Below are 19,328 nucleotides of genomic sequence, written 5' to 3' on the forward strand. Positions count from 1 at the left end.
CAACCTGCAATAACACCTAGAATAACTAAATCCACCAAAGGGGGTAGAGCTTTCTCATACGTAGCACCTAAACTCTGGAATAGCCTTCCCGATACTATTCGAGGGTCAGACACACTCTCCCAATTTAAATCTAGATTCAAGACATCTTTTTAGCCAAGCTTTCATGTAATGCATAGTTAATGAACAGCAGCTACGCTTATTATTCTTTTTCTGTCCCCGCCTCGGGATGCCCATCCTGAGATAGGGAGAGATTCCGCCAGGCCCAGATGAACGTCATATGCCCATCCCCAACTAGAGATTATGCCAGCTACATCTGAAAATCCTGTGCCATCCTCATGCGAGAGCCTGCGGACTGACTGACCATCCCAGCTCCATCTCAGGCAATTCCATCACCACCCAAGAGAAAAGCGACCATCTGACCATCCCAACTCAGACAATTCCATCCCCAACCAAGAGCAAAGACGGACTACTTGTCACATTAATGCTAAATTTACAATACTTGGTATTTAATGCTAAACTTACATCACATGACAGCAGTTTGAAGTTATAGCTGCACTCAGTGACTTTGATTGGAGGTTGCTGGGGGTGTTTGTAGGGAGAGGGGGGTGGGCTTGTTGGTTGTGGTTTGGGGGTTTTCAGGGATGTGTGCTCTCCCCACTGCTCTTCTCTCTGTACACCAACGACTGCACCTCTACTGACCCCTCTGTCACTACAGTTGTTAGCCTCATCCAGGACGGTGACAAGTCTGCTTACAGAAGTGAGGTTGAGCAGCTGGCTGTCTGGTGCAGTCATAACAACCAGGAGCTAAACACCTTAAAAACAGTGGAGATGATAGTGGACTTTAGGAGAACACACATGACTCTATTGTCAAAAAGGCCCAGCAGAGGCTGTACTTCCTTCGCCAGCTGAAGATGTTCAACCTGCCACAGGAGCTGCTCTTACAGTTCTACTCAGCTGTCATTGAATCCGTCCTCTGCACTTCCATAACTGTCTGTTTCGGCTCAGCTGCATAAACTGACCTCCAAAGACTACAACGGATAGTCCGGACTGCTGAGCAAATCACCGGCACAACCCTCCCCACTCTCCAAGAACTGTGATCATCCAGAGTGAGTAAAAGAACTCGCAAAATAAATCTGGACCCCTCACACTTTCTCTTAGAACTGATGACGTCTGGTCGGCGCTACAGAGCACCAAAACAGCCAGACATAGGAAAAGTTTCTTCCCTCACGCCATCTACCTCATGAATATAATATATGATATAATATTCAGCATATATCACACAGCTTTCCTGTGGCTCAGTGGTTAGAGCATGGCACTAGCAATGCCAAGATCATGGGTTCGATCCCAGGGGATTGCACATAGTCAGAAACAAATGTATAATAAAATGCAATATAAATCGCTTTGGATAAAAGCGTCTGCCAAATGCGTAAATGTAAATGCAATGTATAATTTGTATATAGCAAATCTGTACATACAATATACTTCCTTTTGTCTAATATTGTCATTTTTGTCAAATGTGTATTGTCTCTCACATATTTATTTTTACGTTTTGTTACCTGTGCCTTGTCACTTTTTTAACTTGTATGTGCACTGGAAGCTTCTGTCACTAAGAAAAATTCCTTGTGTGTCCAAGCACACTTGGCAATAAAGCTCTTTCTGATTCTGAAATATCTGCTGGTTGTCTACTTGATATTGTACCTTCCTGTAGATGGCCCCTATGATTCCAGTACGAAGCCTCATGCCTGTGACAAAGCAGTACTGAAAGTGCTGATGCAAGATGAGCGTCTGCAGGAGGGAAGTGCCGAACATCAGAAAGGCCAGAGCGTAGCCCCACCACACCGGAACATTTGGCTGTTTGGTGAAGCCAATCAACATCCTGAAAATTGACAGAACATTTATCACCACAGCATTATACATTGTTATAGATGTTAGTAGCCCTGAACCTAAACCTAATCCTTTCCCATATTAAAGGGACAGTTCACCTTATAATAAAAAGTGTGTCATCATTTATTCACCCTCATGTCGGTCAAAACCTGTATAAAGTATGACTCCTTCTGTGGAACATAAAAGAAGATATTTTGAGAAATGTCTCAGTGGTTTTGTGTCCATACAATATAAGTTACTGAGGGACCAATGTTGTTTGGTTACCAACGTTCTTCAAAATATCATCTTTTGTGTTCCGCAGAAGAAAGAAAATCATACAGGTTTGGAATGACATGAGGGTAAATGTAAAAGTTACACATAGCTACACATAGTTGCAGTCAAGTATTGTTGATTCCATGTAATGTGGTTTATATTTACATATGTCATATATACTGCGTGCGATGTGCATTCGAAATGTTGAGGATGCAAGCAACAGTTTTTCATATTTCATTTGCATTGTAAAACATCATGCAAATGATTCACCCATTTGTAAGAGGCCAATTTTTCACCACCGTCCATCTAATTAGCATATTTCGTGTTAGTTCTAGCTGCTTAAAATAAACAAAATAAAGCCATGTGGGTAATACAACCCATTTCTAAGTAAAAGGCACTACTATTAGAAGCTATTATCTCTGTTATTATCATATTATCTTCATTCATGGTTACGTGCAGCAAACAATTGCATCTGCTGGACATCCATAAAAACAGCAGCAGCCCTGTCACCCTACTATATAACAGAAAATCAACAGATACTGATTAAACATCACGTATCATTTCCTGTCAGCTTTCATAGCATTTATGACACATTTCCGTTTCACGTACATGGAACGCGTATCGCAACCTTCCCTATCATAAGCTGTAACTCAACTGTAGTGTTTGCCCCATCAGTGAATTATACAGCTTCACGTACCTGAGTAACTGAGGGTTAACAAAAGTAACGAGATCCTGCAGAAGTTTGAAAGCGGATCCGATGAGGAAGTAGGGACCAAAAGCTCTAAGCAGGGCCCACAGAAAGGAGGGCTGCTGGGACTCCTTTCGTTTGGACAGCAGGACCTCCGCCTCCTCAGGATTGTCGCCCACGTGGTTGGTTTCAGCGCCTGTGCCAGCTTTTATAAATGTGGCCAGTTCCTTCACGTTTGGTTCACTGTGTGAAGAAAAATTAATGTTAGGAATATCTATGTTACTAGGGTTTGAATGACTTGCAGTTGCTAGTTTGTGTGGTTGCTAGGGCATTGCTAGAGTGTTCTGTCTCAAAAGAGCCTAACCATATACAGTATATGACATTCTGGTTCAGACATATGGCTCAGGTCCATCCTTCAATGTAAATCTATAGGATTATAAAAATCCACCCACTTAAAATCTTTTTTAATACTCTGATTGCTTGGAAAAGTAATAGCACAACTCTCCTCAACAGGCCTCATGTTCTTGGCACAAACACTGAAGGATGAGCAATGTGTATAGGCCAGCCCTTCTCAAAGTCCGGATTCCACATCCATCCACTTCATATTTCAAGTGCACTCTCATCAGACCTCCGTGACACACAAACACGCACACACGCAGAGGCGCGCGAACCAGTGATTACAGACTTATTCCGTCAGACAAAGCACATAGCAACTAGCGACATTTTGGATAAACCTTATCTTTCATTCAGTATAAAAATGTCGCCGGGTTCGCCCCGCTAGTGCAAGGTTTTGCCTTCCCGACGCAGCTCGTCTTTTTCGGCATCTATTCTGTGCAGCAACCGGTCCGGCAGAGTTAGTAGCACATTCATGCTATTATGATAAATAGCATATGTAAAGTTGAATTATTATATAAAACTAGATAGGTACATTTTCTGAAGAAAATGTGAGTGATGCTTTGTGGCAAACCGTGGAACTGGGCACTAGAGTGATAACACATTAAACCACGAATGAATCTAACCAATCCCCATGTCTCTACGATGTTCTGATGCAGAGATATACATATTGCTAAACTGTTGCTAGGCTAATATGTTTGGTTGCTATGGGCGTGGCTTGGCATCTGCACTTGATAATACTCTAACCTATGAGTGAAACAAACCAACCCCCGTGTCTCTATGATGTTCTGATGGAGAGATATAGGAATTGCTAAATGGTTGCTAGGTTAACCTGTTTGGTTGCTATGGGCGAGGCTTGGCATCTGCAATTGATAATACTCTAACCTATGAGTGAATCGAACCACGCCACGTGTCTCTACGAAGTTCCTATGCAGAGATATAGGTTTTGCTAAATGGTTGCTAGGCTAACCTGTTTGGTTGCTATGGGCGTGGCTTAGCATCTACCAATTGATGATGCTCTAAGCTATGAGTGTAAAGAACCAACCCCCGTCTCTCTACGATGTTCCGATGCAGAGATATAGGTATTGCTAAATGGTTGCTAGGCTGACATGTTTTGTTGCTATGGGCGTGGCTTCGAAGCTTCATGATGATCCTGGGACACTGATTGGTTGCCTGAGTAAAACGAGCCCACCCCCTTGTCTCTATGACACTGTGTTGCAAAGATATCCACCTGAACCTTTTATAATGGGAGTCTATGGGATCGGTTGCTAGGTTGCTGTAAATGGTTGCTATGGGCGTGGCTTAATAGCTTCAAGATGATCCTGTGACACTGATTGGTTGTGTGAGTCAAATGAGCACACCCCCTTGTCTCTACGACACTGTGTTGCAAAGATATCCACATGGACTTTTTATAATGGGAGTCCATGGGATCAGTTGCTAGGTTGCTGTAAATGGTTGCTATGGGCGTGGCTTAATAACTTCATAATGATCGTGTCACACTGATTGGTAGCCTGAGTAAAATGAGCCCACCCCCTTGTCTCTAAGTGGTTGTACTGCTAAGATATTCAACACGAGACGTTTTACGCCTTATATGGGCATGCTTCCTGTGATTGGGAAATTTTGGGAGGCTCTTACACCCCAGGGGTACAACTTCCACCCCATTGTGAGTGATGTTCTTACAGAGCCTCATAGCCTCTTCAAATCGTGTATTATTTTCATGTTTCTACGATATCCTCACTCGGAGCTACGACCCGTCAAAGTTGGGCACAATGTTAAGTCAATGGGATTTTTTCAGGTTTTTATTCGCCCCCCTATCGCACCCCCTCCACCCGATTGCTTCTAAAAGTCATCACACACCATTCCTCAATGGGCCGCTCGATTTGATGTAGTCATTCATGGGTCCAAAGTGAAAAAATAACACGTGAATATATAGGTATCTAGGTTTTGAATGGGAGTCTATGGGCGCCATTATAAGTATACAGAAATTTTGGGAGGCTCTCACACCCCCAGGGGTGCAACTTACACCCCATTGTGAGTGATGTTCTTATAGAGCCTGATAACCCCCTTCAAATCGTGTATTATTCTCATTTTTCTACGATATCCTCGCTCGGAGCTACGAGCCCTCAATGTTAAGTCAATGGGATTTTTCGGGTGGTTTTTCGCCCCCCTATCGCACCCCCCCACCCGATCGCTTATAAAAGTCATAGCACACCTAGGGCTGTCACGATTATTAAATAATCGTCTCATCGCGATTGTTTGACCTCATCGCGATGGTTTCAGATCATTGCAATTATTGCACATCTCTATAGAAGACACTAGGGGGAGCTGTAGTGTATCTGCATATTGCATATTTTAGTGTATATATATTGTTACTAAAGCATGGTAATACTTGTAAAATGTACCACCACAACCACAATCACTTAAAAAAAAAAACTAAAACATATACAGATTACATGCAGTACAATTTAATATTATTTAAGCAAATCTCAGTGTGAAAACCAGTCTACCAAAATTTCATTAACACACAAGTAAAATTTTATTGTAGTCTTGCAAGTGAGAAAAGAACAGACTAGAAGCTTTTCTATGACTGATAGCATTTCACTCCTGATCAATTTACTTTATTTACAAGTATTTGGTGGTTGTATTATTGACAGGTAAAAGCCTAAACCTTAAATATATGATGACCCAATTTTTTCAGATGTATTTCCAAGAAAAAAACAAAGTCTTGTATTCAGAACAATATGGTCGTTTCAATCGCTGAATCAAAAATGTATGAAAATTAAATGTCAAAGCTCAAAAACAGACAATTAATCGTCATAATCGCCAAAGCCCTAAAACAGACAATTAATCGTCACAATCGCAACGAGTTATTAGGCAATTAATCGTCAATCAAATTTCATAATCGTGACAGCCCTAAGCACACCATTCATGAATAGGCCGGTCGATGTGATGTATTCATTCATGGGTCTACGTCAAAAGCTGCGGGACAAGTAGCGTGCCAAACTTTTGGCGGAACAAGAATAATTATAAGAAGTATGTATGTTCGAATAACAATAGTTATGCTTTTTCAAAGCATCACTAATTATGAGCATGTTTATTAAAACAAGTTTCGTAATAAAAAATGATTCCGGACCTTTTGACGTTGGTAAGAATTCAGATTTGGACCTTTGAATGTAAACTTTGAGAACCCCTGGTATAGGCCAACCCATAAACATTTGTCCTTAGTTCTGTGAATTTAGGTGACGGCGCTCATGCTCCTAAATTCATATAGTTGGTTACACTCTTGAAAGTTACAGTTGTCATGCTTGCTGTTTTGGTTTTTGGTTGTTTTAGTTTTCTTTTCTCATTTGCTGGTTTTCTCCCTTTTCGGGATAGGCTACACACGAGGCTGATTTGCTCATTACCCACACCTGGTTATTGTTTCTTCCAGAACACGAAGAATCTGATTTAAGCTCCATACTTACGGACAGTGGGGACTATTCATAAGCGCTGGCTTTGGACTCTTCACTGGCTCAGCTTTCCTCGCCATAGCTCGCTCCCTTTCCAGACTAGGATTACACACAGACTTTTGTTTGCTTACTGAGCTGTGTCCAGGAATTCCCTGACACTTTTGTTTGCTTGGTTTACCGTGTACCAATAAACGCTATTTTTGATTCTCTCCCGCATCTGATTCATATATATATACCATGAAAAGAGTATGGATGGCCTAACCCTATACTTACAATCTGGTTGCATTTGCTAATTGTACAGGAGGAAGTACTTCACAAACTACCTAACACAAATGAAATAATTTACCAAATTACACATTTCTTTGGCAGACTTTAAGAAGCTGACATGATGAAGCAACCTGTAACCAAGGATAAGCACAATATTATTCACCTTGTGCCACTTGCAATGTTAGATAACTTAAAACATGCATGTGATGAAGTTACAAAGATCTTAAAGGAGACTGTTCTTCAGTCGCAGACTCTGATTCAATAGCAGGGTAAAAGGAGAAATTATACTAAATTAAAAACTTGCCAAATAATCCTTTAACTATTTGGAAATCAGGCTAAATTACCATACAGGTTGATATCTAAATGTTTAACATTTTTCACAACTTTGGAATCAAAACTAGGAAACGTAAAGAATCGAAATCGATGAGTCGAATCAGAATTGATAAAATTGAAATGATACCCAAACCTCCAAACTATCACCAAACTAATATTTTAAAGACAAACAGACAAAAAAAAAAAAACTGTAAAATAAACTTGAATCAGAGTTCTTACAGTAAAGTAAACAAGAAACAACATTCACAACCCATTCAACTTCTGCAATGTTATGTTTAAGTATACAAACAAACAAACAGATCTTATCCATTTGGTCATGATATGAATGTTAAGTATGCAGTCTTTCACAAAATGATGAAGCATTTGACTGGACTGTAGAGGTCTGCGTGGGTTTTTTTTCATCCCGCTCCCGCCCGCTAAATTTTACTCCGCACCCACCCGCTCCCGCTGAAAATTCACACTGTGTTCACCCGCTATCTGCTTAGAATGATTTTCGTCCCGACCTAACAGATCCCACTAAATAGATCACGTTTCCAGATCTCACATTTAAGATCTCACATTTAAAATTCTCCATAACAAATATAAAATACGCTATACAAAAACATATCAGTTATTTATTATCGTCTTGTCAATATACAAAATTGTTCTTACATTTTAATGTCAATACAGTAGACAAAATGTCACAGAGAAAAATAAATTAAATACATTAAATATAACGTCTTTCACTCAAACTATAAGCAAAATATGAATAAACGAAACCTGTTGGCTAGCTCGAGCAAAATGAAATCACTATTTTAACTGAACTATTTAACATCCATGCAAGAAATGTCCTGATGACCGTCTCCCCTCTAAAAAGCACTCTCTCTCTTCTCTAAAGTGCACTTGGCGACCTGCCCGCTCCATCTGGGGAATGAGGCGTGCAACTTATAACGGAGTAAGAACTGGTCCACGCGCGCAGCACATGCATAACACAGTCCTTAGATCAGGCTCTACATGTTGTCAGTTAGAAGGATGTCGGGAGTGGGCACCTATCCAAAGACCCGTCCATAGTACCAGAGTTTCCGACCACTACCGTATTTTATCCAAAAAATGTAATCCCGTGCCGCAAGAAAGTAGACCTCTAGTTCACAGGTTCACATTTTTGGGTAAACTATCACTTAAAAAAAACATGACCTGTTTCTTTATATTAAAGTATACCTGTGTGCTTTGGATTTCTCCACCTCCCATTCGTTGAGCAGAGAAGGTACCACCAACTCTGAACTGTCTTGCTTGTTCAAGGACCACAGGTCTTTGCTTTCTAGTGGGGATTTGTAGCCTTTGATAGCCAAGCTGTAGAACAGAAAGAAATGATCTCTTGAACTAAACAATTACAATAATCTTGCCATCCAACAATCTGGTATTGAAAGAGTGTAGAAGATGTGTGCAGTGCACATGTCAAGTCAACATGTTTAATAGGCAACATGCCAAATGTGTTACTTCAGGTATTAAAAATATTAGTAAGATTTATGAAACCCACCCTGTAAACCACCAGAAGGTCATTCTTGAGAGGAATCCAGCAGTTGTTTCTGGACATGCGTTCTGAAAAAACAACAAAAACACCACATGCACTTCAGCTTTCGACCTTTCAATGACCGTTTTCATGTTTTAGGAATTCAGTGGTTTAAATAGGTTGTGTTAATACATCCATTTTCAAAATATTTTCTAAACCGTTGATGAATCATTAAGACAATGATGGCGACTGTTAGCCTTTGAGTAAACAAGACAGCATATTTACACACTTACAGGGTCTGTGACCACACTGGAGAAAAGAGGTGGCTTTTCATTGAAACATGACAGGATGAGTTCAATCAGGGTGAGCCCAAAGTAAATGTAGAACGTTGTGAATCTCAGCTTGTCTTTGACCTCCTAAAAAAACAAAGAATCTGCTTTATCAATTTATCATAACAAGAAAAATCCCCTCAGTCCTGAACAGCCTTATTTCCCTCTATGCTGTGTAATAAGCAGACAGATTGTTTCAAGTCGATTTTAAGATGCAAGCCCAACATGTGGCGTTCCCTTAAAAAAGATGGTTGTTTTACTAATGTAAATTATTTTTATTAATGTTGATAAACCATGTACTCTTGAAAGATTTTACTATAAAATGTGTTGCTACCCGTAGTATTATTAAAAATGTGCATACAGAATTTCTGGTTTCTAGGTTATTCTTAGACAGATAATTAAGTCTAATGTGTAAAACGTCTCGGTTACGGATGTAACCTCGGTTCCCTGATGGAGGGAACGAGACGTTGTGTCGAACCGACAGATGGGGTTCGATGGGGTTCGCTTCCGACTTCTTAGAAAAGGCCAATGAAAATTGTCGAATGAAATTTGCATGCCGGACGCCCCCGGATATGCTCCTCTGCTCCTGACCTTGCACAGGGTCTGTGCAATGAGGCTCACTGGGGGGAAGACGTACTTCCGCTTGACCCACGGCCAGCTGTGCGCTAGAGCATCCGTGCCGAGGGGGCCTCAGGTGGGGAGTACCTTAGCGGGCAATGGGTGGTGTCCAGGGAGGCGAAGGGGTCTACCTGAGCCCGCCCGGACTGTACCCAATGAGCTGGCTGCGCGGGGGTGGAGTGCACATCGGCTGTCTGGTTCAGGTCGCCTGAGATATGTGTGGCTCGCAGGGATCTGCTCACCTGCGGACTCCACAGGAGGAGGCGTCGGGCGAGTCGTGTTAGCTGCCGTAAGCGAACGCCACCCTGGCGGTTTAATACACTATGGCAGCTGTGCTATCCGACCGGACCAGAACGTGCTTGTTCTGCACGAGAGGTTGTAACCCCTTCAGTGCGGGTAGCACGTCCAACAACTCTAGGCAGTTGATATGCCTGCGCAGGCGGGGACCTGTCCATCGCCCCGACACTGCGTGCCCATTGCACACGGCACCCCAACCCTGCAGGGAGGCATCTGTCGACCCTGATGCATCTCGACCTGCCCGAGAGGGACCCCCGTCCGTAGAAAGGTCATTGAAGACCAAGGGGTTAGGGTGCGTCGGCAGAAAAGCGTAATAACCATCCGCCTGCTGCCGGTGTGCCACACTCTCCAGGGAACTCGACTCTGTAGCCAGTGTTGGAGCGGTCTCATGTGCATCAACCAGAGGGGTATCACCACCTTCGAGGATGCCATGTGCCCAGGAGCCTCTTCCCGCTGACTGCTTGAAATATTCCAGGCAGTTCAACACTGACTGAGCGCAGTCGCGCTGTAATGGAGACAGAGTTGAGTTCCATACCAAAAAAGAGGATGCTCTGCACAGAGGAGAGCTTGCTCTTTTTCGGTTGACGTGTGGTCCCAATCGATCTAGGTGCCGAAGCACTAGGTCCCTGTGTGTACATAACAGATCTCACGAGTGTGTCAAATGAGCCAGTCGTCGAGATAGTTTAGTACCCGCACACCTCTCTCCCTGAAGGGAGTGAGGGCGGCTTCCATGATCTTCGTGAAGACTTGTGGGGACAGGGACAGACCGAAGGGGAGGACTAATATGCCTGACCCTCGAAAGCGAACCGTAGGAACAGGCGATGACGAGGGAGAATTGAGACATGAGAGTAAGCGTCCTTCAGGTCGATTGCCATGAATCCATCTTGACATCTGATAGATGCCAGGATGCGCTTCTGCGTGAGCATCCTGAATGGCAGCTTGAGTAGGTGCCTCTTCAGGGTACGCAGATCTAGCGACCCCCGCTCTTTTGGGGACGATGAAGTACGGGCTGTAAAACCCGTTGAACATCTCGGCTAGAGGGACGAGCACGATCGCTTCCTCACCAGAGGGGTGGCGACCTCGGCCCAAAGCATGGGGCATCCTTGCCTCTGCTGAGGTTAAGAGGATGCCCTGAAACTTGGGCGGGCGTCTGGGGAGTTGGATCGCGTAGCCGAGATGGACCGTATCCCGTAGTCACCGTGACGGTTTGGGAAGCTCTTGTCAGGCTCCCAGGGACCGAGACAGGGAGGCTAGGGGTACGTTCTGCTTCATCGACCTCCCGGGGGTGGTTCGATGGCTGGCAGTGCAGATCCCTCGCCGTGGGGGGGGACCCCCGGAGAGGAGATCGGCTCTGCAGTTTTACCTGCCTGGCGATGATGTAGCACAACGCACCATCGAATGAGAGTGCTTAGGCTGATGATTATCCTCGACATTGGGTCTTGCCGCAACGTCGAGTTGCCGAACACCGTCGAGTAAAGGGTGAGAGCGGCTGTGATAATACCCAGACGATGATGTGGCACAACGCACACTCGATTGAGAGTGCTTAGGCTGCTGATTATCCTCAACATTGGGTCTCGCCATGACGCAACGTCGAGTTGCCGAACACCGTCATGTAAAGGGTGAGAGCGGCTGTGATAAACGCCCAGAGAGGGAGAAAACTTTTAGAAGTGGGCTGTTGGGACGGGGCAGGAACCGTCCCGGATCGACCACCAGCAATGGAATGGCTGGGGTCGGGCCCGAAGGTATTCTCGATCTCCCTGGGGTCTTCCCATGAGGGCCGCTTGGCTTCCACCGTGGCTGCTGACGGGGTGGTGGTCTCCTCTTCGATGTCTCGAAGAGGACCAGGGCTGCTGGGAAGCAGACGGTGCACGGGATCTTGGCGGCCAGAGGGCGGTCGAGTCGCGGCTGGGGAGGACATACTTGATATCCTCTGTCTGCTCCCTAACTGTTGAGCTCGACAGTATCACCAAACAGCCCCCCCTTGCGAGATGGGTGCATCGAGAAAGCGGACTTTCTCGGCGTTACTCACCTGTGCAAGGTTCAGCCAGAGGTGTCTCTCCTGGACCACAAGTGTGGACATCGCCCCACCCAGGGCCCGCGCGATCACCTTGGTCGCCCGAGAGCGAGGTCGGTGACGCCGCGGAGTTCCTGCATAAGCGCTGGGTCGGTCTTACCCCCGTGGAGCTCTCTCCGCATATTGGCCTGCAGGAAGGCCATAGCGTGGAGAGAGGGGACAGCTTGGCCCACAGCAGAGTAAGCTCTCGACACCTCAGATGCCGAAAAGCCTACGTGCTTTGGACGGGACTCTAGGTCGAGCCCCGGGGGGACATCGACGTATCCTCTTGCTGCCCCACCATCGAGGGAAGAATGGGTGATGGAACTAGTTGACGTGTACGAGCCGAAGGGGGCGTTCCAGGTCGTACTAGGTTCCGTGTTAGGTTGGCTTGGAGCCGCTCTCAAGCCCGATGTACCGTGTATCCAGCCGCGAGTGTTGGGAGAGGCAGTGCGGTGCACCGCAACCCAATGCCGGCGGCCCGTGAAAGCATGGCTGACATTTCGACGTCCGCTTCTTCCTGATCTCGACCCCCCGAGGGAGGGAGCTTCAAGGACTCGTCGGAGTCTGATACCAGTAAGTCACCCTCCGATGCTGCAACAGACATATCATCATCACGTACCGTGTCCGATACGTGATTGAGGAACAAGAGGGTGGGACCGTCTCATGGGGAACGGTCAGACGAGCAAGACGAGGTGCGAACGGTCCGCGAGCCAGTGACTGACGGATTAGCGCTCACAGTAATCCTCATATCACCCTCGCTGCTCGCCGTAGCGGGCGACAGGGCCGTAGTCCTGCCGTCACGGAACGGGAAGCAGACGAGGTGGTGGCTGAGTCCCGTGGGAACACAGCCACCGTGACGCAACGTCTGAATCGTCAACCGCCCGCAGTGCGAGCAGGACGTATCCACAACATCTGCCCCAGCATACTGGAAGCAGACATCATGTCCGTCCCCCTCCTCGATGAGTGTGTTGCACCCACGAGAACAGCGGGACATGCCACGCTGGATAAATTTGCTCTTTTAGAGAAAAAACTCGAACACTTCTGGAACCGCCGAGACGCCCAGGGGAAGTCGCTGCAGGAAGGGACAGTCCGCTGCACCACGTCGTAGAGCCGGCAGTCTTGTAGTTGCTACTTGAAGCAAAGTCTGTTGATCATGAGCGAAGGCTCCGAAGAACAAAAGGTGAATGAATGAGGCACGCCGTCTCCCTTTTATACCCGGATATCCGGGGGAGGAGTCCGGCATGCAAATTTCATTCGCCAATTTTCATTGGCCTTTTCTAAGAAGTCGGAAGCGATTGGTTCTCAGGGACGAACCCCATCTGTCGGTTCGACACAACGTCGAGAGACCGACAGAAAGGGAACCAAATTTTAAGTGTTCACCAAATTGACTATTATTACTACACACTTTACTTCAAAAGCAGCAGCTAATGTACTGTATTTGCCAGGCTTGATCTGCGTGTTTGTTGCTCTCTGAGTTAGATAAGCTGTTTGTTTGAAGCAGGTTTCAGGAACAACAGAAACACTATTCTCTCGATTTAGTCATGTCCTTAAGTGAACTTCTCCAGGCTTGACGTCTCTGAATATGTAGGTCAAAAGACGCACATGATCAGTACAAGGAAGAAAACGTGCAGAATGAGTCAAAAATTTCAAAACCACATGCTTGCACTTTTCAATTTTTTTTTATATTTTCAAATGTTCAATTGCTTGCACATTGGACATCAATCTGGCATTTTGTTCTGTCTGATTAAATATTTAAGAGGATATAGGTCTTAAAAATTACTAATTTATAAGACCTTTTTAATACTTTTGAGATTTTATCAATTTCCAAATTAATGTTTTTACTATGACCGTGTAACTAGGGTAATGATTAAGATTAGACTGAAGTTCAGTAAATTAAAGGGATAGTCCACCCAAAAATGAACATTTATACAGGTCTGGAACTCCTTGAGGTAGTGCTGAAAGATTTAGAAAAATAATCTAATTGCGATTTTTTTTAGCGATTTTATATGCGATTTTTTTTTAAGCACCTTATCTTCTGAATTATTTAATAATGAAAATCAATAAATCATGGTAACCAACGCAATATTAGACAGATTAACCATAAACTATATGCCAGGCTAATGAAATTAGTTAATGCATGAATTGATTGACATATTTTTATAGAATTACCTCAATACTAGTATATTGAATGATTTGTTAAATTTCTAGCCATGTAAACATGTAATAATTGTCATGACATAAACCACTGACAAATAAGCTTGGTGTAACATGAAAGTCATTAATGAACAATATTAATGTACAACAGGTCAGTGTACAAATTAATTATTTTAAATGCAGAAGCGCAGGAAGTGCGCTTAAATAGAGACAGGCGCAGTCGCGGCGCGAATGAGGTGCAACGCGCTCTCTTCACTTGCAGGCAGTCACCACGAGAGAGCAAGCTTACGTCGCGAGCACTTTTGGAGAAAGCTGCATGCTTCGCATTTTCCATGCATTTTTTTATGCTTTTGAGATGGTACTGGTCAGCTCCGAGCAGGGTCGCATCAAACTGTACATCCCCATAATTAATTGAAATCTTTGCGGTTAGAAAATCTAATTTTATCACATCGCAATTTAATCGCAAATGCAATTAATTGTTCAGCCCTAACTTGAGGTTGAGTAATTCATTCAATTTTCATTCTTGGGTGAAGTATCCCTTTAAACAGTTGGTAAATTAATGTGATATGGTGAAGATTGACGTTGCTGACCCCTTGATTGGCTTGCATGATTTTGGAGCGGAAAGGCACGATGGCGCACAGCACTGAGATGGTCCAAAAGATGAAAAGCACACCGGATGACTGCACCCCTCTCAACCTCTCAAACTGGATCAGGAATGTGACTAACAACTGGAAGAAAAGAGAGAAAGTAACAGCTTTTTTAATAATGACACATTTTTGTGCTTTACAATTTTGAGCTATTTTGGTGTAAAGCTGCCATGGAACAATTAAAAAAATAGTAATTAGAAATTGAATATTTGTAAATATATTTATATAACATACTGTATTTGTGTAATTGGAAATTTCAGTATGCGTTTGAAAGAAACTTTTATACTGTTAAGTGAAGTGACATAAAGCTGACTTGACTACAGACCGTTGTTGTGTCACCTATTTTTTCCACACTTTTTGGTGATAACATTTTTAATATGCTTTTGTCACTTACCATTGTCATACCAACTATTAAAGGTGTAACAAAATATATAGGAGGTTTAGGTTGACCCTCGTTCATCTCATGAAATGCAGAAAAAAGATCTGTCCAGCACACTATCCACAATATCAAACCGAGAGCCTGTACACAGACAAAATCCACCATTACAACGAAATAACAGGAAGTTTAACCATATAAACTCATATGCACACCAGCAAGAAGACAATCAGTCTCACCGTTTTGATTCGGTTTAATGTAGACATCATGATGTAACCTCTGTTGTTCCTCTTGAGGTAGAGGATATAGAAAGGGGAAATTGCCCACAGGTAGATACAGGGAGCCCATGGCAGTGCTGACATCTGAAAGCATTCTGGTAAGTCGGGCAGGTCTGTGTACAGGGTGAGATTGGGCTCCTGGGGGAGAGAAGAAAACACATCATGCTGGTGGTTATGACCTAGCTTGAACTCTTTGAACTTTACACAACTAACTAGTTTTAAAACATTTTCAAAAACATTTGGTCAGCAAAACTGAATGAATGGGTATTCAGAACTGACCCAACCTTTAATCTCAGTGTTGTTGAAAGATAGATTTGTCAATATTTATGATGAATTTTTAAATGTTTTTCAAAAGTTTTTCATTGTTTGTCAAAAGTTGTTGACACATATTAAATAATAACAAGAAAACAAAGTTAGGCAACTGTGAGAATAAAAGGTTTGTTTGTAATGACTAAGCTTTTAACAAACAACAGTCCTCTAATAAACATCTTCGGTCACAGTCGTGGCACCAATGTGGCAACCATCACTATAACTTACATCTCTAGAGAGGTGCCTTATGTTCTTATAAATCACAGAGCACTGGTACGAACTCAGATGTGTACTTTTTCCTCATTTTACCTCAACAAGTGCAGGCTTTATTCAGTTTTATTCTGTGAATTTATGTCAACACTGTTACTAGCGAAGGGCTTGAGAGAACGGCTACCAAAAAACTTAAACGTTTTTATTATAATGCAAACTAACATAAAAAAATACAATAATTTTAAAACAACAAGCCTTTTGAAATATAACAAGGCTTGTTAACAAAGAATTTGAAATTGACAAAGTTGTGTACCACCACGTTTCAGTTTACCACTTCCCATTTTTCTTCACTGTTTTATATTCCCTTTAAATGTGAGGATAATAACTGTCAGACATACTGTAAGCCAGTTTATCAGCCTGTTGTTTTCAAAGCAAGGACCCAGGAGACAACACAGCCAAGTGCTTTTGTAGGATGTGTTCTGCGGTTTAAAGGGAATATACCCTCCACTGTGCTGACTTAAACATGGTTATGAGGTCAGTCTGACAATCTCATGCATAAAGCTGTGTAACAAAAAGGTGATTCATGTACATGTTAAAAAAAATGTAATTTTACAGGTAATGGTCTGTATTATTTTACAGAATTTTTCCTTTTTTCTATTAAAAAGTTAATGGCTGTTATTTTACGGATTTTTGCTGTACTAAAAAATACTACTTATTAAATTATGGTTAATTTCCTGTCATTTTAAATTACAGAAATATTAGTTTTTTTTAAAAGCAATTTATAGTATTTTTACAGTTCCCAAATTGTAATGAAGTAATAATTTACGGATGTTCTCTGTAAAAAAATATGTAAAATTGCAACTGCTTTGTCATTAAATGCAGTTTAAGGTCATTGTTTATTTAGGGTATTTTAGAGGTCAACTGGTAATTCTACAGACACAAATGTAATTTATTTTGACATTTATTTTTGTTCTCACCTAACAACATACAACTTTGCATTTTGACAACTTAAATATAGTAAACTGTAGTAAAACTGCTATATCCTATTACGTTTTTGAAACTTTGCCTAACATATTAAATATTACAAACAATTTGTTTTTAATATTTTATTTTCAGGTTCTGGGGATCTAATGCTTGTGATAATCTACAGCAGATGACCATGACAATCCAGGTATGGAAACAATTGGACTGTTTATAATCTAAAATCTACCTTGTACGTGTGAATGTAATACAACATATTTTAAATATTTTATTTTCAGGTTCTGTGAACTACTGCTTTTGCTAATCTACCGCAGATGACAATGACAATCCAGGTATGGAAAAAACTGGACTGTTTATAATCTAAAATCTACTTTGTACGTGTGAACGTAATACAATTTATTTAAATATTTTCAGGTTCTGTGGATCGACTGCTTGTGCTACTCTACCTCAGGTGACCATAACAATCCAGGTATGGAAAAGATTGGACTGTTTATAATCAAAAAACTACATTGCCAAAGACGGACAAGTAATTTGATTCCATAGGATTGCTTTGACAGTGGCAATAAATTAAATTTGATACACTGTATCATTTTCCTATAATATTCATTATTAATAATTTGTGTTGTCCTTGTGGGTCCACTGTGACTGTTTGTATAACAAGATTGGTTATTGCAAAAGTAACTCTTGGGAGGTTTTGCTATAAGAAAGTAAACTGAATATAGTGTATAATGTACATAGAGAAGTATTTTGCTGCGACCGTTGATATCTGAAAATAAGTTTACCTGATGCCATCTAAGATGTATGTTTTTCTTTCTTCAGCAGATAACTTCAGGATTTTTAGAAGGTATATAATGACAGTGAGCGGGACCAAAACTCTGACAATCCAAGTCACCTATAGGTAGCATAAGTAATCTATATGACTCAAGTTGCTCAAATAATGTCTAGATGTGCAACGAATACCTTGCATGTACAGAGCTATGTTCTGAATCTGATATACTCCGCTTGTATTCCCACTGTCAGAGGAACATTTAAAAAAATATATATTTGCATTTCCCCAGAATGTCTTTTTCTGTTTCATTGAAGGAACAAAATAAAGTACTGTTTTTTAATATTGCGTATTTATTTTACATGTAAAGAATTTAACAGGAAATTATTGTAGGCCTGTGACCTGAGAGTTTCATTATAGATTAAAATAACTGCTAATGTCAGGGAAGGCGGAAGAACCCAAGTGCAGGCAGGCAGTGGTGAAGGGGTTAAACAAGATATATTTATTTAACAAAAAAACAAAACAAAAACACCCACAATGGGGAAAACGAAACTGAGATATATATACACAAAACAAAAGACTTCCCACGTGGGGGCAAAACGTAAAACCAAAGAGAAGCAAAAAACCTAACTCAAAAACTCGACCAAACTTCTACAAAAAACATGGCAGGGAAATCAAGGCAAACACACAAAACTCACAAATCAAGGACAAGGCAGAGAACAGGAACCAGGGTAACACCAAGAGCACATAAACAACGCAATACACCAGCACAGGACAAAGAAACAAGAGAGTATATATAGGGAACACAAAAGAGGGATAACGACATGGGGCAGGTGTGGTTAATCAAACACTCAGGGAAAGATCACAAGGAAACGAGAGGAGCGGGGCCAATGACGAGACACTGGAGAGAACGCATATTATTGTCAAAAGGACAATAATATGTTTCTCTCCACACATAACCAAAGACTTTGCCATGGCTCTGCTACAGGACCAAGAAAAACATGACTAAGGAAGCAGAGCCATGACAGCTAATTACTTTTAATTAACAGTATTTTAGGTTTTAAATGTAGCTACTTTTGGTGTATTTTAATAATATATATCTTTAATTAACTGGTAAATGTACAGACATTTGGTTTTTATAAGTAGTTTCTTAGTTATTATACATTTAAAATGTTTTTTAAAAGTAAATTCCTTTGTAGATTGACAGAGAAGCTTAATAAAATTACTTAAAAATTCCTAAATTTACAGAGATTACCCTGAAAAGAAGTTGCTTTTTTATGTATTTTGATATAATTTATCTGTTTTTACACAGTTTAATGAGCAATTATCAACAGTGCTATACTGTAATTTAACCAATTTTGACCGTAAAATTGGCTCTGTATTTTTAGTTTATTTCATGTAATTTTGTGAAACAGTTTTTTTCCGTAATTTTACGGAAAATGTCTGGAAACTCTGCTGCCAGACTTTTTACCTTTTTTTACAGATTTTTTTTAACAGTGTACATTGCTCCATTTTGGTCGGTAGGCCTACTGAGACATAAAACTGAGGTGGG

The 19,328-nt window shown here is 41.9% G+C and overlaps 1 protein-coding gene and 1 long non-coding RNA gene across 3 annotated transcripts in view; one reads left to right on the plus strand and one right to left on the minus strand.

The window, feature by feature from the left end:
* Positions 1–17,202, plus strand: part of LOC130568942 (uncharacterized) — a 68,994-nt gene extending 51,792 nt beyond the window's left edge. Inside the window, exon 3 of the long non-coding RNA XR_008964768.1 lies at positions 17,146–17,202. This is a non-coding gene — a long non-coding RNA (uncharacterized LOC130568942). The remainder of the gene's footprint in view (positions 1–17,145) is intronic.
* The window catches only part of abcc3 (ATP-binding cassette, sub-family C (CFTR/MRP), member 3), a 93,267-nt gene that overhangs the window by 36,189 nt on the left and 37,750 nt on the right, over positions 1–19,328 (minus strand). For both annotated transcript variants that reach the window (XM_057358195.1, XM_057358196.1), the window contains exons 2-9: positions 15,472–15,648; positions 15,251–15,376; positions 14,800–14,937; positions 9,049–9,171; positions 8,783–8,844; positions 8,464–8,595; positions 2,834–3,067; positions 1,699–1,876 (exon numbers count right to left, since the gene is read on the minus strand). In XM_057358195.1, coding sequence (XP_057214178.1) covers positions 1,699–1,876; positions 2,834–3,067; positions 8,464–8,595; positions 8,783–8,844; positions 9,049–9,171; positions 14,800–14,937; positions 15,251–15,376; positions 15,472–15,648 — 1,170 coding nt within the window. The remainder of the gene's footprint in view (positions 1–1,698; positions 1,877–2,833; positions 3,068–8,463; positions 8,596–8,782; positions 8,845–9,048; positions 9,172–14,799; positions 14,938–15,250; positions 15,377–15,471; positions 15,649–19,328) is intronic.

The sequence above is a fragment of the Triplophysa rosa genome, linkage group LG18 (assembly GCF_024868665.1).
Source record: "Triplophysa rosa linkage group LG18, Trosa_1v2, whole genome shotgun sequence".
Classification (NCBI taxonomy): domain Eukaryota; kingdom Metazoa; phylum Chordata; class Actinopteri; order Cypriniformes; family Nemacheilidae; genus Triplophysa; species Triplophysa rosa.